The sequence below is a fragment of the Salminus brasiliensis genome, chromosome 1 (genome assembly GCF_030463535.1).
Source record: "Salminus brasiliensis chromosome 1, fSalBra1.hap2, whole genome shotgun sequence".
NCBI classification, from domain to species: Eukaryota; Metazoa; Chordata; class Actinopteri; order Characiformes; family Bryconidae; genus Salminus; species Salminus brasiliensis.
Genome location: NC_132878.1, coordinates 90,532,087 through 90,554,791, shown reverse-complemented (window position 1 = coordinate 90,554,791; position 22,705 = coordinate 90,532,087). Strand labels below are relative to the sequence as shown.

General features: G+C 41.6%; 1 protein-coding gene across 8 annotated transcripts in view; it reads right to left on the bottom strand.

Annotated features, from left to right (window-relative positions):
* Positions 1-22,705, bottom strand: part of syngap1b (synaptic Ras GTPase activating protein 1b) — a 184,557-nt gene that overhangs the window by 131,588 nt on the left and 30,264 nt on the right. For all 8 annotated transcript variants that reach the window (XR_011980623.1, XM_072692362.1, XM_072692369.1 and 5 more), the window contains exon 2: positions 5,704-5,831. Coding sequence is in view for 7 of the 8 variants with exons in the window: in XM_072692362.1 (XP_072548463.1) it covers positions 5,704-5,831 (128 nt within the window). In the remaining variant the exon portion in view is untranslated. The remainder of the gene's footprint in view (positions 1-5,703; positions 5,832-22,705) is intronic.

The following is a 22,705-nucleotide window of genomic DNA, read 5'->3' as shown; positions in this document are numbered from 1 at the left end:
TCAATGTTTTTCACATCACCTGTCAGTAGTGCTAATAACCACCAACCCTTCAACTACAAACTGGGAATGTGTCTTCAATGACAGCCCATGTTTAAGACTGGAATATTGGCATGGTTGGAAAGCCTTGTATCTCCAAAAGTGTAACTTTACAGGAGAAGTAAAACCTTCTTAACTTTTAGAAGGATGTATGTGACTTAACTGCCAATGTAAAAAGACTACTTTCTGAGTGATTTTGAAGCTTTCCTATTGGTTCAGTCATCATACAATGTACAGAACAAATCCTGGGTTCTAATAATGTCAAAAATAACAACAAAAGCAAAACTGGAGACAGAAGATCTGAGGATTTTGTTTTAGATACATTTCAATACACAAGTCAAGTAAAATTTATTTGTATAGCACTTTTGACTGGTGTCGTACACAATCAGTAATTAGTAAAAGACAGAAAAAAAGAAAAATAAATAACATAAAAAGACATGAAAAGTCTAAGACCCCCAGTGAGCAGCCAACCGCGACAGTGGCAAGGAGAAACTCCCTCAGAGCTGGAGGAAGAAACCTTGGGAGGAACCAAGACTCACAAGGGGGACCTGACCCGTCCTCCTCTGGTCAGAACTATTTAAACCTTATTGATAAAAGTTACCAAACCATCTATACTGTTAAACTGCTCTAATCATAATCATAATATAATAATCATGGTGTAGTAGAACTTAATGTAGTCATGGCAGTGATGGTCAGAGTAATGATGGGTAATAGTGGTGATATTAATAGTGGCAGATCATTAAGAGATTTAACGATTTAACAACAGCTTACAGCAGAAAACAAGAAAAACGTTATTAGGTTACAAATTATTACTTAAAATTAAATGAATATTTAAATGATTACTTCCTGAAACTTTCCAAAACTCTTCATTAATTCAAAACTTGGCTTTTCTCTACCTGACATATTTAATATATCTCATCTGTTTTTATCTGTCTAGTCTATTCATCTAGTTTTGACAAAAGCTGGCTGGCTTAACCACAGTATTTGTTGAGGTGGTTTACATACCGATCAGCCATAACTTTAGCACCTCCTGCCTAACACTGAGTAGTTCCCCCTTTTTATTCGAGGCATGAACTTTACAAGACCTCTGAAGGTCTCCTAAAGGTAGTATTAGCCACAGAGGTGTTAGCAGCAGATCCTTAAAAATCTGTTAGTATAAAAGTTTAAGAGCTGTAGCCTCCATGCCTCACATCGACCCTGTCATCGGTTCACTGGTTGTCCTTTCTTAGACCACTTTTGGTAGCTACTGACCACTGCATACCAGCCACACAACCTACTTCCTGATGTTTTGGAGATGTTTTGACCCAGTCGTCTAGCCATCTCAGTTTGGCTCTGGTGAAGGTGGCTCAGATTCTTACCCTTACCCATATCTCCTGCTTTTAACACCATCATCACCTTCAAGAACTGACTGTTCACTCGCTGCCTTACTTATCCCACCCCTTGACAGATGAAGCCACAGTAAATAAAGATAATCAGTGCTCTTCACTTCACCTGTCAGTGGTGTTAATGTTATGGCTGACTGGTGTAATTATGGAAGTAATTCCGACTGTGATATTTGATCTGTAAAAGCACTGCTTAGGTGGAATTAGGGTTAATCCTGATTTCATGTTTTAGTGAGGACCTGTAAACCTCACTCTACCCCATGAGCAGGATCCCCAAGGACCAATCTGGCCACTGAGGGAAGGACAGTATGTACCCCTTCATAAATGGAAGGTCTAGTGTACAGCACTGAAACAGCGGGCTCCCCTCTGAGCAAAGCGTTGACAAGTCTCAGGAAAGGTGCAGTGGCTTCACACTCATCAGGAGAATCTTGCACAGAGGTCACCCACCTGGACTGGTGGAGGTTGGACTGTTATATTAGAAAGACCTCAACCAGACTGTAGGTTACAGTTCTGCTAAGACTTAAAAGTACACATTTCACCCGCTTACCCCAAATGTATTCTTAGCCAAGAGTTTGTGTACAAAGATTTTATTCCAAGTCATTTTTATGTCTACCTTTCTTATATTCTAGATTTTTATTTATTGCTCTTTGGGTATAACTGGGACCTTGAGATCTCAATTTTGTTCCACCCCATGTACCACATGTGATGCGAATGACAATAAAGTCTCCTTAAATCCTTGAATCCTTGAATTTTGGAGCATTTCTGTTGGTCCACTCATCATCTGCACAAGAACAACTGAACAACCAGAGTCACATTTTGTCAAAAAGTGAAAAACATTGGCAATATTTATCATACATATATTACATATCTGTCCTATAGCTGATATGCTTAGAACACATACACTATATAAACAAAAAATATTGGGACACTTGCTCATTTTCTTTATAAAATTAAGGGTGTTGTTCCTGTTTTTGTTAGAATAACTGCCTCTACTGTCCAGGGAAGCAGGCTCTCTACTAGATTGTGGAGCATTGCTGTGAGAATTGGATTGCATTCAGTGACCAGAACATTTGTGAGGTCAGAATGTTGGATGATCAGCACCCCACCTCATCATCCCCAACTTCCCAACTCATCCTAAAAGTACCAGATGGAGCACCATCCATCATTCCAGAGAACAGAGTTCCACTTGAAACCCCTCTAGCCCGTGCCTGGCATTAGGCATGGTGCCAGCAGGTTAATGGTTACCTACATGGTTCGCTACAGGGACTAAACAAGCTGTGTGTGTGCATTTGCACATTTAGGTCATCCATTTACCTACACATAAAAAATATATGCATGTTTCACTTATTATGCACTTGCACGGTATATGAAACTTATATCACTGCTGTTTAATGAAAAACATGTATCTGCATTTTTGTCTATTTTTAGTAGCTGCCCTGTGCACTGTGTGGATAATTCTGGATAAATACAAATGCTCCGAATTGACTTATAATATAATAACATATTTTTACACTGACTTCCTTTAAACATTCAGAAGTATTTTTCTTCCTGCAACTGCATTCTCTCTTCACTGGCTTCCTGTAGCTGCTGCCCGCATCAGATTCAAAACCCTGACGCTGGACTACAAAGCCAAGTACGGACCTGCCCCTCCGTACTTGGTGGTAATGGTCAAAAGCTGATCCGCACCAAGAACCCTTCCAGCTTCAAGTACGGCTCGACTCGACCCGCCATCCTTTAAGATTCACAGAAGACAAGCGTCTAGGCTTTTTTCTGTCCTGCACCGAAGTAGTGGAACGAACTTCCCCTGGGTGTCACTCACTGTGTTTAAACGCAGACTGAAGACCCTCCTCTTCCGAGAACACTTGGCCGAATAGCAGAGTGGTCTCCTTACTGACTTGTGTTTAGTAAAGTCTAAACTTAGAGGTCTCTTTGAATTATTAGAGAGAGAGAGAGAATTCCTAAAGTTTACAATTTTACTTGAAACCAAACTCATACACTATTCTGTAGGCAAATGTAAAAATGCAACGCTACAGTAAGATGGAGCCAATGAAGATATATTATCTGCTTTCTCTGCAGTTGCCTTCGCCCCAGTGAATCTACAAGGCTAGATAGAAGCTGAAATGGAAGGCCTGAGCACTGAGAAAACAATCAGTGAAAACATGCTCTCCTGCAGTCTCTCAATGCAGGGGAGATAGCTGTCATTCACAACAAAAATCTCAGCTAGGATTTTCTCTCTCTTTCACACACACACACACATACGGGACCGACTGTCCCCTCTAGGAGATGAGTGGCAACCATGAATATTTCATCACGCCCATCTTTACAGGGGTGACAGTCATTAGCCTGTCATGGCTGATTCAAATCTATTCAAAGTGTGTCCTTATCAGGAAACGCAGCAAAACGGACACAATTAGACAGGAAGAAGCTTCTGATTGATGCAACTCTCAGAGCAGCCTGTGTCAATAGTTCTTATCTGTCTTACAGGTCATGTAATAAATATTGTCTATCAGTAGCTAGACAGAAGAAGGAGAGAGAGGCATTTTCCCCCCAGAGAGTCATATTTAACGTCTATTAACATTTCACATTAGAAACCATTTACACTGCATTAATAAATAACTACGCACAGTTATAGAACATGGTTGCAATTTCTTATAGAAAATGCAAGATAGAGGTTAAATTATGCTGGATATGTTAGCAGGAAAGTTAGGAAAAAAAGATTGATTTAGAAAAATCATGCATAATTGAAAAACATGCAGTGATTTGCCGTTACATAAGTCTTGACTACAGCCTCACATACTGGGAAGAAAATCACACTGCAATATTTCAGAACATTTAGCAATGAAGATATATTCTGAAATATAGATATAGGTTATAGGTTGTCATGCAAAATAAAGATATTTTATAAAGATATTTATGTTATTAATGCAAAGAAAATTATATTTCATATTGAAGAACAGAGACCATTTTATAATGAAATTTACTACACTGTCACATTTTATTGTTAATATATATATATATATATATATACAATAAAACGTGTCGGTGGTAAATTTCATTTAAAGAAAACAAATCATGTCAGACACTGAGAAAAAAAATGCATATGTGTCTTTTTATATAGTGTAAACTATGTAATGTAAACTTCTGGTTTCAGCTGTAATTTATATACAAGGTACATATTTACATTTTCTTCTCTTTTTGTTTTATATATTTTATTTTATAGTGTTTCTTCTTACACAAACAGTTGCAACTGTAACAACAGCAGTTTCCCTCCTGGGATCAATAAAGTATTTCTGATTCTGATGTATTCTTCACTCTAGGTCATGTGGTGCATGGCCAGGATCCCCAAAGTCCAAACCTGCCACAGTAGGAGATCCTTCAAAAATGCGTCGGGAAGACTGATGCAAACTTTGCTTGATGCTGTACAGTTTTGAAGCGTGGTAATCAACCACAGTGTTAATAAAGGATCATTCAAATTTGGAACAGTAACACTAACTGTCAGTTCACTAGTTCATACCGGCAGCTTATGATGATCTGGGAGAAGAGAGAGGGGGAAGAGGTTGGGGTCGGTTTTGGGATGGAGTTCAAGTGGCTTCTTCTTTGTGTAGGTAGCCAGTCCCTCTTTGATAAGTGGAGCCAGGAATGATAGATGACAGGATTAAAAGGGAGGTGATGGGGTGGTGGAGGATTGCACAGACTTGACATAGACAAGGGGCTTCAGGGATGTTCCCAAAATGTAGCTATTTCACTTATTTCACTAATTTTACTGTGGTTTACCCTGAAATCATTAACCATTTTATCTATCTATCTATCTATCTATATATATATATATATATATATATATATATATATATATATATATATATATATATATATGGTAGTCCACTTCTAAAACCTGTATTTAATTAATTTAATTAACACTCACTATGGCTTCCCAATATGTACAAAATACCATATTATTTTGTCAAGTGAAACACCGCAACTGTGACATGCTCTGCAATGTATTAAATCACCACTGATGATATGAGTCATGATTGACCTGCAGAATTATGCATTAGTTTGCTGGATCGGATGAACGTCTTGATTCATCAGAACACCCACGGAAACTCATCTGGGACATTTACGGTTAGTCAGAATGCAAAGAATAAAAAAACAACTTTATGAAATGTATATTTCAGAGATCCAATTTGCATATTGTGGATTTCTGCTATATTGAGTGCATGATTAACAAATGAGTCCTAAACTACTCTACGCAGTACAGAGTGCAGAGAAGAGAGAGATCCAGTACCTCCTCCTGGTCCAACATGTAGATCTGATTTCCAGAGATCATGCGCGGGTTCCAGCCGGGTTGCTCGTAGGACGGAGCGGCGTATGAGGCCTGGGGGCGATAGGAGGGGGGAACAGCATACCTCGCATCTGAGGTGAGCGAGAAAGTGAGAAAGAGAGAGAAAGAGACACAGATTAGAGTGAGGAACCTCATATATTACAGTAGTAATTACAGTAGTTATCTTCCACTCAGTTTTGGTGTTAGGTGTGGTGCAACAGATAACACCACTATCTGCCAGTGAGCTACAACACCATGTTGGAGACTGGGGTTCGATTCCTGGTCTGGGTGACTGTGCTGCGCTTCACCAATAAGAGTCCTTGGGCCAGACTCCTAACACTACATTGGCCTGCCTCTGTAAAATGAGTAACCCTGGAAGTTGCTCTGGATAAGAGCGTCAGCTAAATGCCATAAATGTAATGTAAATATAATAACTAAATATTTTTGATAGACACAAAATTCAAGACACTTTGAGTTCTGACCCTGTTAGAAATCAGCCACACAATACCCCTAATGCAACCATTTGCAATGATGACTAAACTATGCAAAACCTGTGGAGAAGAACAAGACAAGGGCAGCCAATGCGATCAAAGCTTTAATAGATATTAGTGCTTTATTAAGTGCTCCCCAAAGAGGTGGGTCTTCAGTTGATGTTAGAAGATAGCAAGTGATTCTGCTGTTTGGACATTTCACCACTTAGGTTCCAGGACAGAGTATAGTCTTAATCATGAGATTTAAGATGACGGACTCATTCAAATCATTGTGAAGTTACTAGGGATGTCTAGGGCTAATCCAGGCACATTTTAATGGATCGGGTATCGGCTATTTTAATCCCAATCTAGTTCTGAGGCTTTGTTTCACCCACAGTACTCAAGAGCGCAATCTAGTGTCCTCAGGGCGACATTAACGGACATTACTCCCAGCCAGCAGCAGCAGTGCGGGCGTTCTCAGAAGGTAAATAAAAGAGCTGAGGTTCTGCAGTGTGGAGCTATTTTACATTGGAACCTGAAAACAGACCATAATATCTGACCCTTTATTAAACTCTCACTGAAATGCTCTGTTTTACCAGCGGGAGGACCGGAGAACTGCTCGTCTTTCTCTGTTTATAAACCGAGTGGAGGCTAATGCTAATGCTAACACACACACACACACACACATACGCTATAAAAACCCAAATCACACACGGCACATTCACCCGCTATAAACCAGTTATTACACACCGGTAGACCACAGATATCAGTCTGGAGTGTGTCCCACTACACACACACAGGAAGTGATTAGACTGCAGTGTTGTAAAGGAGCTGGGAGCTGATTGGTCAGGGAGGAGAGTTAGACTGGATTTTTAGATATTAAACACTATAAAACAAGAAAAGTTTCTACTAAACTAAGCCAATCAGTACAGAATGTCTCATTGCATGTCACATTTATTTCTCTATTAATAAACATTATAAACATTTAGCATAACAGCAACACAAACATCTGTTAAACCAGCCGCCAAAGATCAAAATGAAGCATTTTTTAAAGAAAGTAACAAGGTGAGATTCTCTGAAACACAAAAAAGGCCAAACAGCAGCATTCACTCAGCATGAGCAAGTAACCACAAGTGTTATAATGGCTGCTAAATCGAGAAAATATAACATTTTCAACCATACACTTCAAATGTATCATTTTAGAGATGTCACAATCCAGTTTCTAGGCTGTTACCCCTGGCCTCTGAAAATGAAAATCGATTGGTTGAATAATTTTATTAGACACCATAAAGACCTGGCTTGTAAACTCACTCTCTCACACTTAGCAGGCTGAACATTCTCCACAAGGGAGTGCTGTTAGTGCCTGAATAGCTCTCAGTGCCTCCTATCAATGACAATAAAGGACAAAGATGAAAAAGATTGGATGCTATCATGTTTTCTGATGGTGCATAAAAAGATGGAGTAGACTAATAAGCATCTTGTCCAAGGACTCATGAGTGAGGCCAATAAGGAGTGTGAAAACCCTGATAAATCAAAATATGATAATATTATGTTTTGTAATACTGTATCGATTCTCAAAAACACAGTATTAATTATTAATGAATAATTTACATGTGAAGATAGGTGGCAGACAGTGGTTCATGTTGTGTAGTTTTTAAACCCCGACTACTAGATAGCGGTGACTTCAGATCCCACGGTTCTGATTGGATAAAAAGCTGTAGGCAGTCAGTACGGTACTGAGGAAGCGGTTCATTCTCAGATAAGAAGGATCTGATGATATAGCTGACAGTTTTTTAAATGCTAAGCTTGTATCTTCTTCTATCATTAGTGTAAAACAACCGTGTTTTCTGGGGTTGTGAAAATGGCCCGATTTCAGCTTCTCAGATTTGAACTCCAGCATGAGCAGGAGCCTGTTCTTTGTGTTACACTGCTAACAGCAGCTTTGAAAAAGCAGCGGTGCAGCATGGCCAGCAATGCAGAGCATTTCCACTTTAAACCACTCATGAGTGAAAAATGTTGTGGGAGTGAAGTCTGTACATGTTTCTGTTGGAATGGTACACTGTATGTCCAAATGTTTGTGGACACTCCTTCTAACAAATGCATTCAGCTTCTTTAAAGCTGCACCCATCGCTGACACAGAGCACACAGCACATCTAGTCCTTGTCTAGTAGAATAGGACTCTGTGAAGCAGATTAACATTAACCTAGTGACACCATGCCGCCAGGCATGGCCGGGGGGGAGGTGGGGTTTGGGGGGGTGGGGGTTAATAACATCAAACAGCGCTGAGCTGTGGAGCAGTGGAACTGTGTTCTCTGGAATGATGGTTGGTGCTTCATCCAATACTTTGGGTAAGTAGGGGGAGTTCAGGGTAGTGGGGTTGAGAGGTGGGGTGGTGATCACTCAACATCCTGATCCACTATCCTCACTTTTGTCATGGAATGCAATCAAGTCTTCACAGCAATGCTCCAAAAACTAGTAGAAGGCCTGCACTGGATAGCAGAGCCAGATACTCCAATAAAAGCAGGATAAAGGAAGAAGAAGAAACAATGAATGAGCAGGTGTCCCGATACTTTTGTCCATAAAAATCAAAGAATCTCCAAACACTCAAAGTGGTGCATGGTCACAGTTTAATCGCCCATGCTTGGACACCAGTCAAAAGACTGGCATTGCTAATTGTCCCATTGGAAAAAATCTCCACACTGTTTAGATGATCCTAGATGTTATTAGTTAGATGCTAATAACAAGGGTCACCTCTGCAGGTTGTGCACAACATCTGTTTATATCTCCTTCCCAACACTTTTATAAGTACAGCATGCCAAACAGAATATAACACGCTGGAAATGGATTGGGCCTAGTGTGATCCATACCTGATCCAATAAAATGTGCCCGGATTGGCTCAGATCCTGATCCGCTGGATCGGATAAGTGCATCACTGCTGACTTTTATTGTGATAAGCAACGTTTTTCTCAATAAAGACACTGTACTGCAATATGAAACCGCTGTGTATTACCAACATCTCGTCTTCTTCAAATATTAAAACACTCCAAAAATAACGGCGAACCACGCCTGAAACAGTGAACTGTCTTCCACCCAGCTTATAACCATCCCATTCATTTGAAATCTGACAAGACATTATACATGCCCTGGAGTTTCATATGGCCTTAACCGCGCCTCTAAATCTGTCACGTCTCTGGCTCACGCCGTCTCCGACCAAGCAGAGAGAGCCATAAAGAGATTACTGCAGCCTCTGACACTTTTACACCTTCCCTGAGCTCGTTCACGGCCTACGAAAGGGATGTGTTCTCCACCTTCACTCCAGCTTGTGAAGCTACAAAGCTCTGACACAGCCTTATTCCCCTGCCTACGGAGCCCATCCTCTGAATCTCCGCTGTAAGATCACAAATCACCATCCTTGACTGCACCTGTGTTTTTCTGGCCTCACAATTGTGTTTAATTTTATGCTAAATTTGACGGCAGTGTTTCTAAATTTGCTAATGGCGATATGATCAACACAGTTAATTTATTAGATGGCTAGAACTGGAGCCTAGTTGTCAGAGCAAAAAATGGCCTACTTGCTGACAGAAAGGGTCAAGGTGCCTGACATGCAAAACTTACAATCACATACCATTGTTTAAGCATGACCGAGTGGGCTACTGTCTACAATAAAAACACACCCAGCTGAAACAAAGGGGTGTCTGCAGAACATGCACACACACACGTTACTAGCTATGACCCTGTTCACACAATCACTAGATTTAAAGAGCAATGGCAGCTTGTGGGACCGTGGTGTGTGGATCAGAAAATTCCCACCTCTGTAGGTTGTCTGCAGACAGTAGTGAAGAAGGTGTGGGAAGCAGTTCATTTACATAGTTAAAGTGTATATTCACCCTCAGTATCAGCTAGTCTGCTGCCCTCTCAGCACATCTGAAAAACGTGTGTGTGTGATTCTAGATTCTATTCTGCTGACCATACACTGGCAGACTAACTAAAAAAACTCTAAAAAGACTAAAGTTTGACGCTCTCTCACGTCTAAAGACTGTCATTGTCATTGCTCACAGCTGATTTTTGCAAAGACAGGAATTTTGCAGGGTCACTATTTGCAAGACTGCGACCAGATTATTTCCCATCCTGCTCCAGGTGGAAAATTACAAGAAGCAGAAACAGAAGTAGATGCCCTTGTTTGTACAGAAGCCACTTTTCCACTTGAACCTGTAATAATACAGCTCTGGAAAACATTAAGAGACTTTTCATTAAATATAGCTGAGTTAGCTGAATTTGCACGGCATAAAGGCACACAACAGCAATGTGAAAGACTAGTGAAGAGCCGGCCAAGACATGAGAGCTGTGATTGGCCGTCAAGGTTATTTTATCATAGGGATTTCTGAATGCTCTCATAGTTCAAATATTAGTACTGTGTTTTTTACATTTGAATAATAACTTCTTTGCATTATAATTATTATTATATATTTTTTGCATTATTTGAGGAGTTGTTTTTGAGCAGTTGTCATTTCTGCAAATAAATGCTCTAAATAGTAAACATTTTTATTTGGAATTTGGAACAAAGAAAATGTCCATGGTTTATATAAAAAAACAATGCAAATGTTCATTTTCTCTAAACACACTGCCTATAAATAGTAAAACCAGAGAAATTGATCACGTAGGGTGGTCTCTTTATTTTTTCCAGAGCTGTATTAAACACTGTTGATATTATCAGAATGAGAAACGTTAAGAATCGCGTGATTTCTTCTGACATTGGAAATTTGTCTGCAACAGTGAAACCGCCAGCATTAGATATCTTGGCTTTGTGTTGCGTTTAAACCCCAGCGGGTTCAGATCCCACTGTTCTGATTGAACAAAAATATTTTATGCAAATGATGGAGTGTTTTAGTACCAGGACAGTTTTATTTATATCGCCTTGTTTACAGTACAGCAGTACATCTCAACATATTGAAGGTTCTTGCCAATACACAGCCTTAGTTGAAAACATCACAGCTTCTGTAAGCTTCTGGTTTCAACATTGCCATACATTTCACCCAACCAGGACACTGAGAGTTCAACTTTACAGAATTCCAGGGGACATGTCAATCAACAGGGGATGTAGTGTAAAACAAACTCAGGCAAACTCATCATCCAATAACCTATTCAGTGAGCGTTTATTATAAGGTTCATAATAGTAATTAGGGCCCTGAAAAACTCCTAAAAACTCTGCATTTCAATTACACCCAAAGCATAGCGTAGTCACATACTGTACCTCCAGTGTCAGAGAGGTCAATCCTTCTGCTGTTTCTAATTTATTTAAGTAAAGAACTGCTTTATTCATATGGTTTGCTTAATGTTTATTTTTGTGTGGTCTCTAAGAGACCAGTGTCCTGACTGGAGGAAGATACAACAGGACCCACTACAGAGGGCCATGCTGTCCACTTGACACCAAGCCAGGCGAAATCTCTTCTGCTTTGGAAATTCTGCCCGTCATGTCCAGACCAGCTCAGCCCTGAAAACAGGGACCAGCCAACGGGAGGAAACACCCAGCGTCCCTCAGATCTTGCTCTCTGTTCTGTCCTCAGATAATGCTTTTTTAAAATCTTCATTATGAATAAAAGCTGGTCAGATGCGTCATGAACAAATGACAGTGCGGGACAAATGCTGCATGGTTTTAAGGACTGCAAGAGCTGAAACTCCAGTGTTGTGTCTTACTATAAAAATAAGGATGTAGGTTTACGTATTTTACCATAACAGATTAATGATGGTTTGCTCTATCTAGTTGAAAGGACTGGCACAGCCTGGACTGGGTACCAGACATGGATTACTTCAATGTAAGGTGCCCCACAAAGCTCACTTTACCAAGGCTAAGCTGGCAAAAATATTGTGAATTGAAAAGACGCCTGTTGGAGATGTAAGCAGTCTCCTGCTGGTCATGTGCACGTGTTCTGGACCACAGTTGTAGGTCCAGATAATATTGTGGACACACTTAATCAAGCCCTCAACTACGATTTAGACACGACCCCTCCGTCTAAACAGTGATATTTGTGTCAGCCTGTTAGATCACAGCGTGTTACTGCCTTCACTACTTTACTGGCCAGATGTGCCATTCTTCATAAATGGAAACAAACGGCCCCCACTTCACATGACAGATGGGTCTGGGAACTTCTATCATGTATCGAGAGTGAACAGCTACAATTTTCCCTGAATCTTTCCTTGAATCCCTGGACCTGGAGTTAAGAGCTATTCTGGGTTTTATTAACAACCTTACAGCTTTACCTGATGAGGATAGCAATGCTTAAGTGTGTAAACTGAACCCCCCCCCCCCCCCCCAAAAAAAAAAAAATTGTGTGTATTTAATTTGTTAATATTTTAGTTTATTGATTGCAAACCAATCTTGCACAAAAGGTGTATGACTACTTTTGTTCTGTCATATATATATATATATATATATATATATATATACATACACAGTGTATCACAAAGGTGAGTACACCCCTCACATTTCTGCAGGCATTTAAGTATATCTTTTCATCCTTCAAAATAACTCAATATACAGCCATTAATGTCTAAACCACTGGTAACAAAAGTGAGTACACCCCTAAGAGACTACACCCCTAATACTTAAATATCTGCTTAAATATCTGTTATATATCTGTTATTAAATATCTATTAAATATACTTAAATATCTGCAGAAACGTGAGGGGTGTACTCACTTTTGTGATACACTGTGTTTATATATATATATATATATATATATATATATATATATATATATATATATATATATGTATATATATATATGACAAAACAACATACACAGGAACAAGAAACAGCTTGTAAGGGAGGGACATGTTCAATGGTGGTGGGTGGTTGATAGCTGAAAGGTTACTGCTAGACGTAGAAGTATAGCTTTTGCCAGTAGTACTTGTACAATGCAGTGTGAGTGTGTGTGTGTGTGTGTGTGTGTGTGTGGCTTTGCAAAGCACAATGAAAAGATCCAGAATAAAAAATTACTGCATATGAATATTGCATTTTGTCACTGTCACGCAAAAACCTCTGCAAACCAGCAGCTTCACAGATGAAGGGAAAAACCTTTTTAATGTTCAATGGAAGTCAATGTAAAAAGAATGAATTCCAAGTCATTTTGGAGCATTTCTATTGGTCCATTCACCATGAAATTCTCACACATTATAAAGAACAGCTGCCGGATTCACATTATGTTAAAAGTGAAAAATGGAGATACGCGATTTTCTGCGACACACCGACAATCTGATCATTTGTTTTGAGGCCTGGTTGCAATGGTATCTTTGCATAGCTGAATTAGTCAGTTGCTATGAAATGGCTCAGGAGGAGCTTGTGGAAGCTCTGTAACACTGAGCTTGAAGTAATGGGGACTGCAGTCTTGCCTGTGGCACTAACTGGAAATCATGTCAGGTCAGAGGTTAAATAAGTGAGTAACCAGACCAGATAAAACACAACGTTGGATATTACGTGTAAACATATTAGGCATATTTATAGGCCTAGGAGTGAAGAGCACATTCAGAAGTAAGTGGAGGCTAACCCTAATCCTAATACTAATACACACACACTCTACAAACCCAAATCACAGCACATTCACCCATCTATTTGTTCTCATTCTAGACAGATACGGGTCACTACATTCATCAATGTGAACCGTCAAGATGTTCAAATCCGATCTGAGCAAACAATCTGATCGATTAACTGATTAATCTGATCGACAATCTGATCACTTAACTACACACACATGTTCATGTTCAGGGAATACTATGTGCAATATCCCACCCCCATGTGCAATTAAGAGTCTTTTACTGTAAATAATATTGTTTATTGCTTTTTTAATTCTTATCTATATTGTGTGTATATAGTGTAAATTATTTATTTATCTAAATTTTTGTAACTGAGTGTCCTGCTATCCCTTTCTGCTGTTACACTGTGAATTTCCCACTGCGGGACTAATAAAGGATTATCTTATCTATCTTATCTTATCTTATCTTGATTGTAATGTGAACGTAGCCTGAATGCTGCCCAAATGTTGCTAGCACTATGTCTTTGCAGACAGACAGTAAGTTCCAATGGGGTTCTGAGGACGCTCCAAAGGTGTGCCTGTATACCCAGCGCCTTTTATAGCCTTGTAATTTACAACACACAGAACAGGGACGAGGCAGTGGTTTGGGACATACCCTTGGTTTGAGCGTTTTAAAGAGCACTGCGGGATGTCACGAGGGGATGGACGTTTCCAGTGCCCTTGGACAGATTCTACATTGGGGCCCCATAAAAATGGCCATATCCCTGGTCAGTTTACTACATCCGAAACAAAAGGTCAAGCGACAACTTCGGTCTCCAGCCTCTTTTCGGATGGAGAGCGTAACACCACAGGCAGGATGACGCTACTGCTACGAGAACGTGTTGTCGTCTCAGTAGTACTGTGCAGTTGGTGGGGGCGGGAGGGGAGGAAAAAAAGCTGACGCTGAAACGGGTCAGACTTAGTCAACGTTGTCATTAGTGAGCCCGTTGGGGGGTAAGGTTGATTATCCACGTCGCTGCGCTCCAAAACCCAGGCTAAAAATAATCAGGAAATAGCTCCGGATGCCCCAGGCTAATAAGGCACAAATACGAGGGCGGCCACTTTCGAGGCGCTGCGCACACGATGCCTCTGTTTCCTGCATTAATGGATATCATTACATTGCTTATAATACGGCCATCGGAGGGTGAGAGGCAGGAGCGAGGCAGAGCAGGTTCTCTGAATGAGCTTCAAGGGCTGTAAACACGAACTAAAGGAGAAATCACCACACAGTTTCAGCCTGAGATGTGATGTGACTTAATATCTGCTCTGCAAATGTCAAGGATGTGTCACAGAGTGAGGTCAACAAAAACCTTGACCCTAAGGGCCTAAGAGAACCCTTATTTCAGCATATCAGCATCCTTAGCTTATTAGCATGCTCTACTGTTCACAGGTGTGAGTGCTTAGGTGCACGTATTTGTCACTGTACAGCGAAATGTGTCCTCCGCATTTAACCCATCTGGTAGTGAACACACTCACACACACACATGTGTTAGGGGCAGTGAGTACACACACACACCCAGAGCGGTGGGCAGCCAACTCCAGCGCCCGGGGAGCAGAGAGGGTAAAGGGCCTTGCTCAAGGGCCCAACAGTGGCAGCTTGCCGAGCCCGGGAATCGAACCCACAACCCTGTTATCGACAGCCCGGAGCTCTAACCGCTGAGCCACCACTGCCCCTGTGCTGATGTTTGCTATGGCCTAACACCTGCAGAGAACCTGAAGTTCCATCTGTGACTTAAGCACGAGCATTTTAGCATTACCTTAACTACCAGCCTAGTTAGCATATTAGCACACTTAGCCGTTTAGCAGTGTGAACTGACATGTTCGCTATGTCCTCAAACGTTTAGAGAGGCAGAACTTTAACCGAAACAACACCGCTCATCAGTTTCCTTGTTAGCAAGCTTGGCTACTAGCGTATTTAGCATGCTTAGCAGATTAGCATGTCCTTCTGTGAATGGACATGTTCGCCACACCTTCAGCCTGAATTTTAACCTCAAATACACAGACATGTCAACATTAATGCCACAGTTCATCCATTTCTTCTATCACACTTCTAAACAGTAGAACATGCTAATATGCAAAAGTCTAAAACAAAATGCATATTAGCATCTCTAGCTACTAGCAGATTTAGCTAGCCTATTAGCATGTTGTACTGTTCAGCAGTTTGACTGGATGTGTCTGCCACACCTTCAGAGAGCCTGAATTTCAACATCATTGACATTGTTTTTCAATTTCCATCAGTAATTTTAAGAAAAGCATGTTAGCATCCTTAGCATATGAGCATATTTAGCATATTAGCATGTTGCAATGTTTAGCAGTATGGATGGACCTGTTTGCCATTAGCTAAAGACCTTTAGAAAGCCTGAATTTCAACCTCAAATATATTGATCGTCAATTTCACTCTTTGAATTTAAGACAAGCATAATAGCATCCTTAGATACTAGCTAGCATATTTAGCATATTAGCAGTACTGTACAATCTGTACTGTTCAGCAGTATGAATGGACATGTTTGAGTTTCAACACTTAATGCCACTGTTCATCAATTTCCATCTGTGATTTTTAGAAAAGCATATTAGCATTCTCAGATATCAGCATATTTAGCATATTAGCCTGCTGTTGCTACTAATGTTTAGCAAAGTGAATGGGCATGTTTGTCACACCTTCAGAGCCTGAACCTTAACCTAAAATATACTGTCCATCAATTTTGCTCTTTAAATTTAAGACAAGCATGATAGCATCCTTAGCTTTTAGCAGATTTAGCATATTAGCATGCTGTACTGTTTAGCGGTGTGGGTGTTTATCATGTTCGCCACGCCTTCAGAGAGCCTGAATTTCAACATTATTGACACTATTTATCAATTTCCATCAGTAATTTTAGGAAAAGCATGTTAGCATCCTCAGCTATCAGCATATTTAGCATATTAGCAATCTGTACAGTTTAGCAGTGTGGATGGACATGTTTGCCATGCCCTCACACATTTAGAAAGCCTGAATTTCAACATCGAATATATTGACCATCAATTTTCTTTGGATTTAAGACATATTAGCATCCTTAGATACTAGCAGATTTAGCATATTAGCAATCTGTACTGTTTAGCAGTGTGGATGGACCTGTTAGCCATTCATTAAAGACCTTCAGAAAGCCTGAATCTTAACACTGAAGAAACTGCTCATCGATTTCCATCAGTAATTTTAGGAAAAGCATATTAGCATCCTTAGCATATGAGCATATTTAGCATATTAGCATGTTGCACTGTTTAGCAGTGTGGATGGACCTGTTTGCCATTAGCTAAAGACCTTTAGAAAGCCTGAATTTCAACCTCAAATATACTGCTCATCACTTTTTTTCTGTGATTTTAAGAAAAGCATATTAGCATCCTTAGCTTTTAGCCTATTAGCAAGTTACTGTGAAGTTGTACTGTTCAGTAGTTGGACACTGGGCTCTGCCTACACTCGCTCCCTCCTGTGGCATCACATTGCATCCTGCCATCTAACCCAACTGACCACATGGCGTCGCTGTTGCTGCAATCTTCTGCACCCCCCCTCCCAACTGCCTCCACATACAGGAAACAAGGTTACTGCCCAAGAGATGTCACTTCCGAAACGCCCACTCGCTCCCTCTCGCGCTCCCTCTCTCCTGCACGCCCCCAGCCTATTGCCATGACAACCGAGAAAAGAATAGAATAGAAGTGAGCGCTAAAGAGAAGGATGATCAGAGAGAGAGAGAGAAGGGGGGCGAGAGAGGTAGGGAAGAGAAGGATAGAGCTGGACAGAGAACAACAGAGAGAGAAAGAGAGAGAGAGAGAGAGAGAGAGAGGAGGTGAGAGTGCTAAAATGTGTGGGAGAGACAGAAAGCGAGAGACGGAAGGAGACAGTCACAGGAGAAGGAGTGATGGAGAGATGCAGGTGGGGGAGTGCAGGGAAGACGGGGAGGGGACATGGATGAGGGGGAACGTGAACCCGGGGAACCCAGGGAAAGGGCAAGAGGTTCGGAGATGGAAAGAGGAAAGAAAGAAAAAAGGATACTTTTTTTGGGGAGGGGGGTGAGAAAGAGAGAGAGAGAGAGAGAGAGAAAGAGAGAGAGAGAGAGAGAGAGAGACAGCCCATGTCTTGTTCCCATAGCAACCTAGCCTTCCATGAAATACCAACTCCCTCTCTCCCTCTCTCTCTCTTTCTCTCTCTCTCTCTCTCTCTTGGCGTGCTATCCTTGCTTCTCTCTCCCTATATAGCACTCAGTATAGAGTGTGTCATAGATTTACATATGAAATGGGTGACTGTGTAAAAGGAGTAAGTGCTTGGTGCTCAAGTTTCTGCTCAATGAGCCCGTAGTGACCACTCAAAACTTACACGGAGGAGGACGGTAGCTGCTGGAGGATCACTTAGCTGCGGTACATTCAACACAACTGACCATATCCATGCATTCTCCTGAACTTACTGCTGTGAGGCTGGATACGCTTTACAGAACCTCGTCCAAAATCCCATTCAACCTACTGAGAAAATAGCAGGGCTGTGTCCCAATTGCATACTACACACTAATACTATAAGACATAGACTATATACTGACCTTAACAGTGCGGGTTTAGTAGGATAGTGCACTAGTAGGATCCTTGCACTAGTATCCTTGTCTGACATTTTTTCCCTCTTTGTGCTTCGCACAGCATTGTGGGATAATGGTGTCCATCGAAACCACACTTAAGAACCGACCGGTTCTCAGTGCGCATTGTGGATATTTGAGAGTGCTCAACTTTGACACGTCTACATACTCAAACACTAATTAGTAGGGATGTCGTGATCCAGTCCAGTGACTCAGGATCGGGGGGACAATCCGAGCATTATTATTAATGGATCGGGTATCAGCGTTCAAAGCCCTGTCCGCTTCCGTAGGTTCTCGTAGCCTGTAGTAGCCTAGCACCCTTCATGCATCCAGAAGAGAGTCCCAGCTGCCGCCTACGGCAGTGAGGAATAAGAAAACTACGCTAAATATTCATAGATGTTCCTATGTGACCTTATTACAGTGAACAACAAAAGTGATAAGCGTGCTGATATTAGCAGTTAGCGGCCAAAACAAGGCCGAAGTTGTCCTTCTACTTAAACTTTCTGTTCCACCTTAAATAATGCAGCAGTTAGGTTCAGCTGCTGAAATACACAATGTAACTGCTGCACTATTTAAGGTGGAATGAAGAGTTAGAATTAGAAGCCTTGTTTTGGCTGCTTATTGCTAATGCAATCGCAGTTGGTGGTTAAAATAAAGCTCGGTTTTAGTGTACTCGGCTTTAGCTTCGGCTTGCTTTGTCTTGTCACAGCAACAACAGACAGTCACTATACAAGAGTTTGTTAGTTAACCTTGTCAGAAAAGGATGGTTTAAACCACTCTTCTGTAAGAAGTGTGTCTCTTAAGAAAAAGCAATACACATGAGTAATCGACAAACAGCAAAGTTATTTGAATACAGGGTCAAACGGTGGCGATTCAGCTCCCCGAAGATTCATTTTAACACAAAAAAGTCCAAGTGGCATGATCCAAACCAAGCAGTGGCCCAAAAACTGAACCGTAAAAGGATTAAGCCATTCTATCCCTGCTATCTAGTCGAGCATCTCCAAAAAATTGGGAATTTCCCCACTGCGGGACTAATAAAGGACCATCTTATCTTATCTTATCTTAAAACATCAGGCAGGTCTTATGGGCCATTCTCAGTATGCAGTTGGTCAGTACCTACTAGGATAACTGGTGAACTGGTGACAGGATCATGGGCCTCCAAGACTCCTCATAGGATCTGCTGCTACTGTCTTGATGCCAGATACCATAGGGCGCCTTCAGAGGTCTTGTGGAGCCCATGCCTCGACAACTAAGAGCTGCTACACAATCTCAGGCATATTAGTGTGATTGGTGTGTGTGACATTAATACAGTTAACCCCTTAACAGTCCAAGGCTTCTTACACACTAAGGTGTATCACTCAGGAACTACAGGAACGTCTGAACAGACTGGTGGGGATACTCTCTGGTCATAAAAGTCTGTAGTAACACTTTCGGCCCGCCGACGGACCATAGGCTTTTTAATGGGGGTTTAAAATGTTTGTCCAGTTTAATTAGAGCTAGTCTGAATAGTGCAAACACATGCAAAATAACTACCATTTGAAACAGCAAGATGTAAATGTGGGCGTCTTCACCAAAAAATTATGTTCTGCCAATATTCTGTAAAGCTGAAGGATGAGGGATGGCCATAGCTAGGTCAGAATAGGCACACCTGGCGCCCATATTTTGTTGTAGTTGTATTTTGACTATATGAATTGTGTCAAATGAAAATCCTTGGGTCTGCAGCTCTGGAAATGAGAGGAAACGCAAGCTAGGATACACTGTAATGCAGAACACACGGCAGGCAACAGAGCTGCATCATGTAACAGCCAGCGATAGGGGAAAAAAATACATTACCTAATACTCAGCCAACAAAAATGAATTCCAACTTCCCAACAAACTCACTGGCAGCCTCCTTTCATCTCTCCCCTCACCTCTCCCCCCTCCACCTTCTACCCATCTGTCTCTCAGCCCCCCCACCCATGCTGCTTCCCTCGCTCTCTCACACTCGCTCTGATGCTAATTCATATATAAGGTGAAGCCGTTCTCTCAGCACCAGCAGCCCTCTGAGAGCTGTTACAAGGAGGAAAAGAAGAAAGTCATCGCTTTCTTACAACCACTGACCGCTGGCTAGGACCGAACCATGACACCAGAGCGTGTCAGCACCAGCAGAGTAACTGAATAAGATCACCTTATTGGTATCGCTTGCTGTCAGTGCCGTCCTGATGAGTAATTAACCCAAGTTCCGGATCAGCGGACATGATGAGCGCCTTTTTAATATTAATCCCGAGGCAAATTAAGGCAAACGCTCATTTTCACAGAAGATAGCAGGGCCGGCGGATCTGTTTCACGTCAAAATCTATCATCGTAAAAGTTAATGCTGAAACATAATAAAGCCATAATGCCAGTAGGGAAATTAGCAGGTGGAGATGAACGAACGGACGAGATCTGCCTAAACCCGGTGTGCTCGTATCAGTGTTTTCTATAGTGCTTCAGTAGTTCTGCACTGGACCTACGAGGATAATGCAGCTAACCAGTAGGCTTACAGAGGTCCGCCACGTCCACCGATTAGCTGCTGTTACTGCTTTAGCCACGCTATATGTCTAAATGTCTATGGACACCCCTTCTAACGAATGTATTCTGTTACTGGGGCAGTGGTGGCTCAGTGGTTAGAGCTCTGGGCTATTGATAACAGGGTTGTGGGTTCGATACCCAGACTTGCGCAAGCTACCACTGTCGGGCCCTTGAGCAAGACCCTTCAAGACCCTTTCTGCTCCCTGGGCACTGGAGTTGACTGCCCACCGCTCTGTGTGTGTACTCACTGCCCCTAGTGTGTGTGTGTGTGTGTGTGTGTGTGTTCACTACCACAGATGGGTCAAATGCAGAGGACACGTTTTGCTGTACATAGTGCAGTGACAAATCCTTGCACCTTTACTTTAAGCTGCACCCGCTGCTGATACAGATGGGCAAATGCACACATACACACATAGCTCGTCTTAATAGAATAAATATGACTATATACTTTATTTATCAAATAAATAAACCTATTAAACCCATGAACCTAATGTCAGGCGTGGGCTAGAGTGGTTAAGAAGCCCCCCAGCACTGAGCTGTGGAGCAGTGGAACTCTTAACATTTCTGGAATGATGGTTGGTGCTCCATCCAGTACTTCTGGGATGAGTTGGTGAGATGGAAAAGAGGTGAGGTGGTGATCATCCAACACCCTGACCTCACTAATGCTCTTGTGGCTGAATGCAATCAAATTGCCACAGCAGTGCTCCTCCAAAATCTTATAGAAAGCCTTCCTCCCTGGACAGTAGAGACAGTTACTCCAACAAAAGCAGGATAAACTCATTTGCAATTCCCTTTCTGATTTCAGAAGTAACAATGAATGAGTAGGTGTCCCGATACTTCTGTCCTATAGTGAGACTGCCAGTACCAGCACTGACCTGCCATGAATAAAAAACAGCAAGAATCCTATCAGCACATTCAGTACTTAATATGGTTTTACTTTGGATGCTCTGTTATGCAGAGTATTTTTCAATTCCATTCACACCACAGCAATCCACTACTTCTCTCTTCTTCCCCTCTCTTTATCCTCTCCCTCCCTCCCTTCCTCTCCGCACTCCGGCAAACTCCCCTAGTTTACATTGACTTCTGGAGAAACTGTCAGAGCTGCGCGAGGCTTGCTGTGAATGAAGTTTGCATATTTGCATTGAACAGTCTTTCTCTCCCAAGCGGAATATTCCACCGTCATTCCGACTGTCAGGCTACACGTCCATGCGCTGGAGAATGCTTACTTCAGCCAATAAGGCGTGTGTATGTGTGTGTTTGTAGGTGAGTCGCTGCATTGGTGAGTGCGCTCAATTCTGTATCACTTCATCGCGCATCTTTTTACACGCCTTCATGCGTGTGCAGAGCTCCACTGAGGAAAACAGGCCGTGCGGTGGGTCCTGAGAGATAAAGAATAATTATAGTGATCTGTCCTCGATCCAGAGATAGACTTAGAACTATGTCAATGCATTATTACCCTGAGGCCAGTCACTCTCACACACCTTCCTTCCTTCCATCGTTCTGTCTCGAGATGGACACGCAAGCAGACAGATGGAGAGAGAGAGGGAATGAAAGGAGCCTCGAGCCATCAGACTGAACCAACTTTTGATTGAGAGAAAGCATGACATCACAAAACTTCACAAGACAGACAGCCTATGTGCTTAAAGTCACTGATTCCTAACGCAGGTATTTTTTCTATTTTTGTCACAATAAATACAAATATGTGTTAAAGTTCATTCATCACAGTGCCGGTTGAAGGGTTAAGACCCGTTAACAGATACTGTAGGGGGCCCAGAGTGGCTCGGCA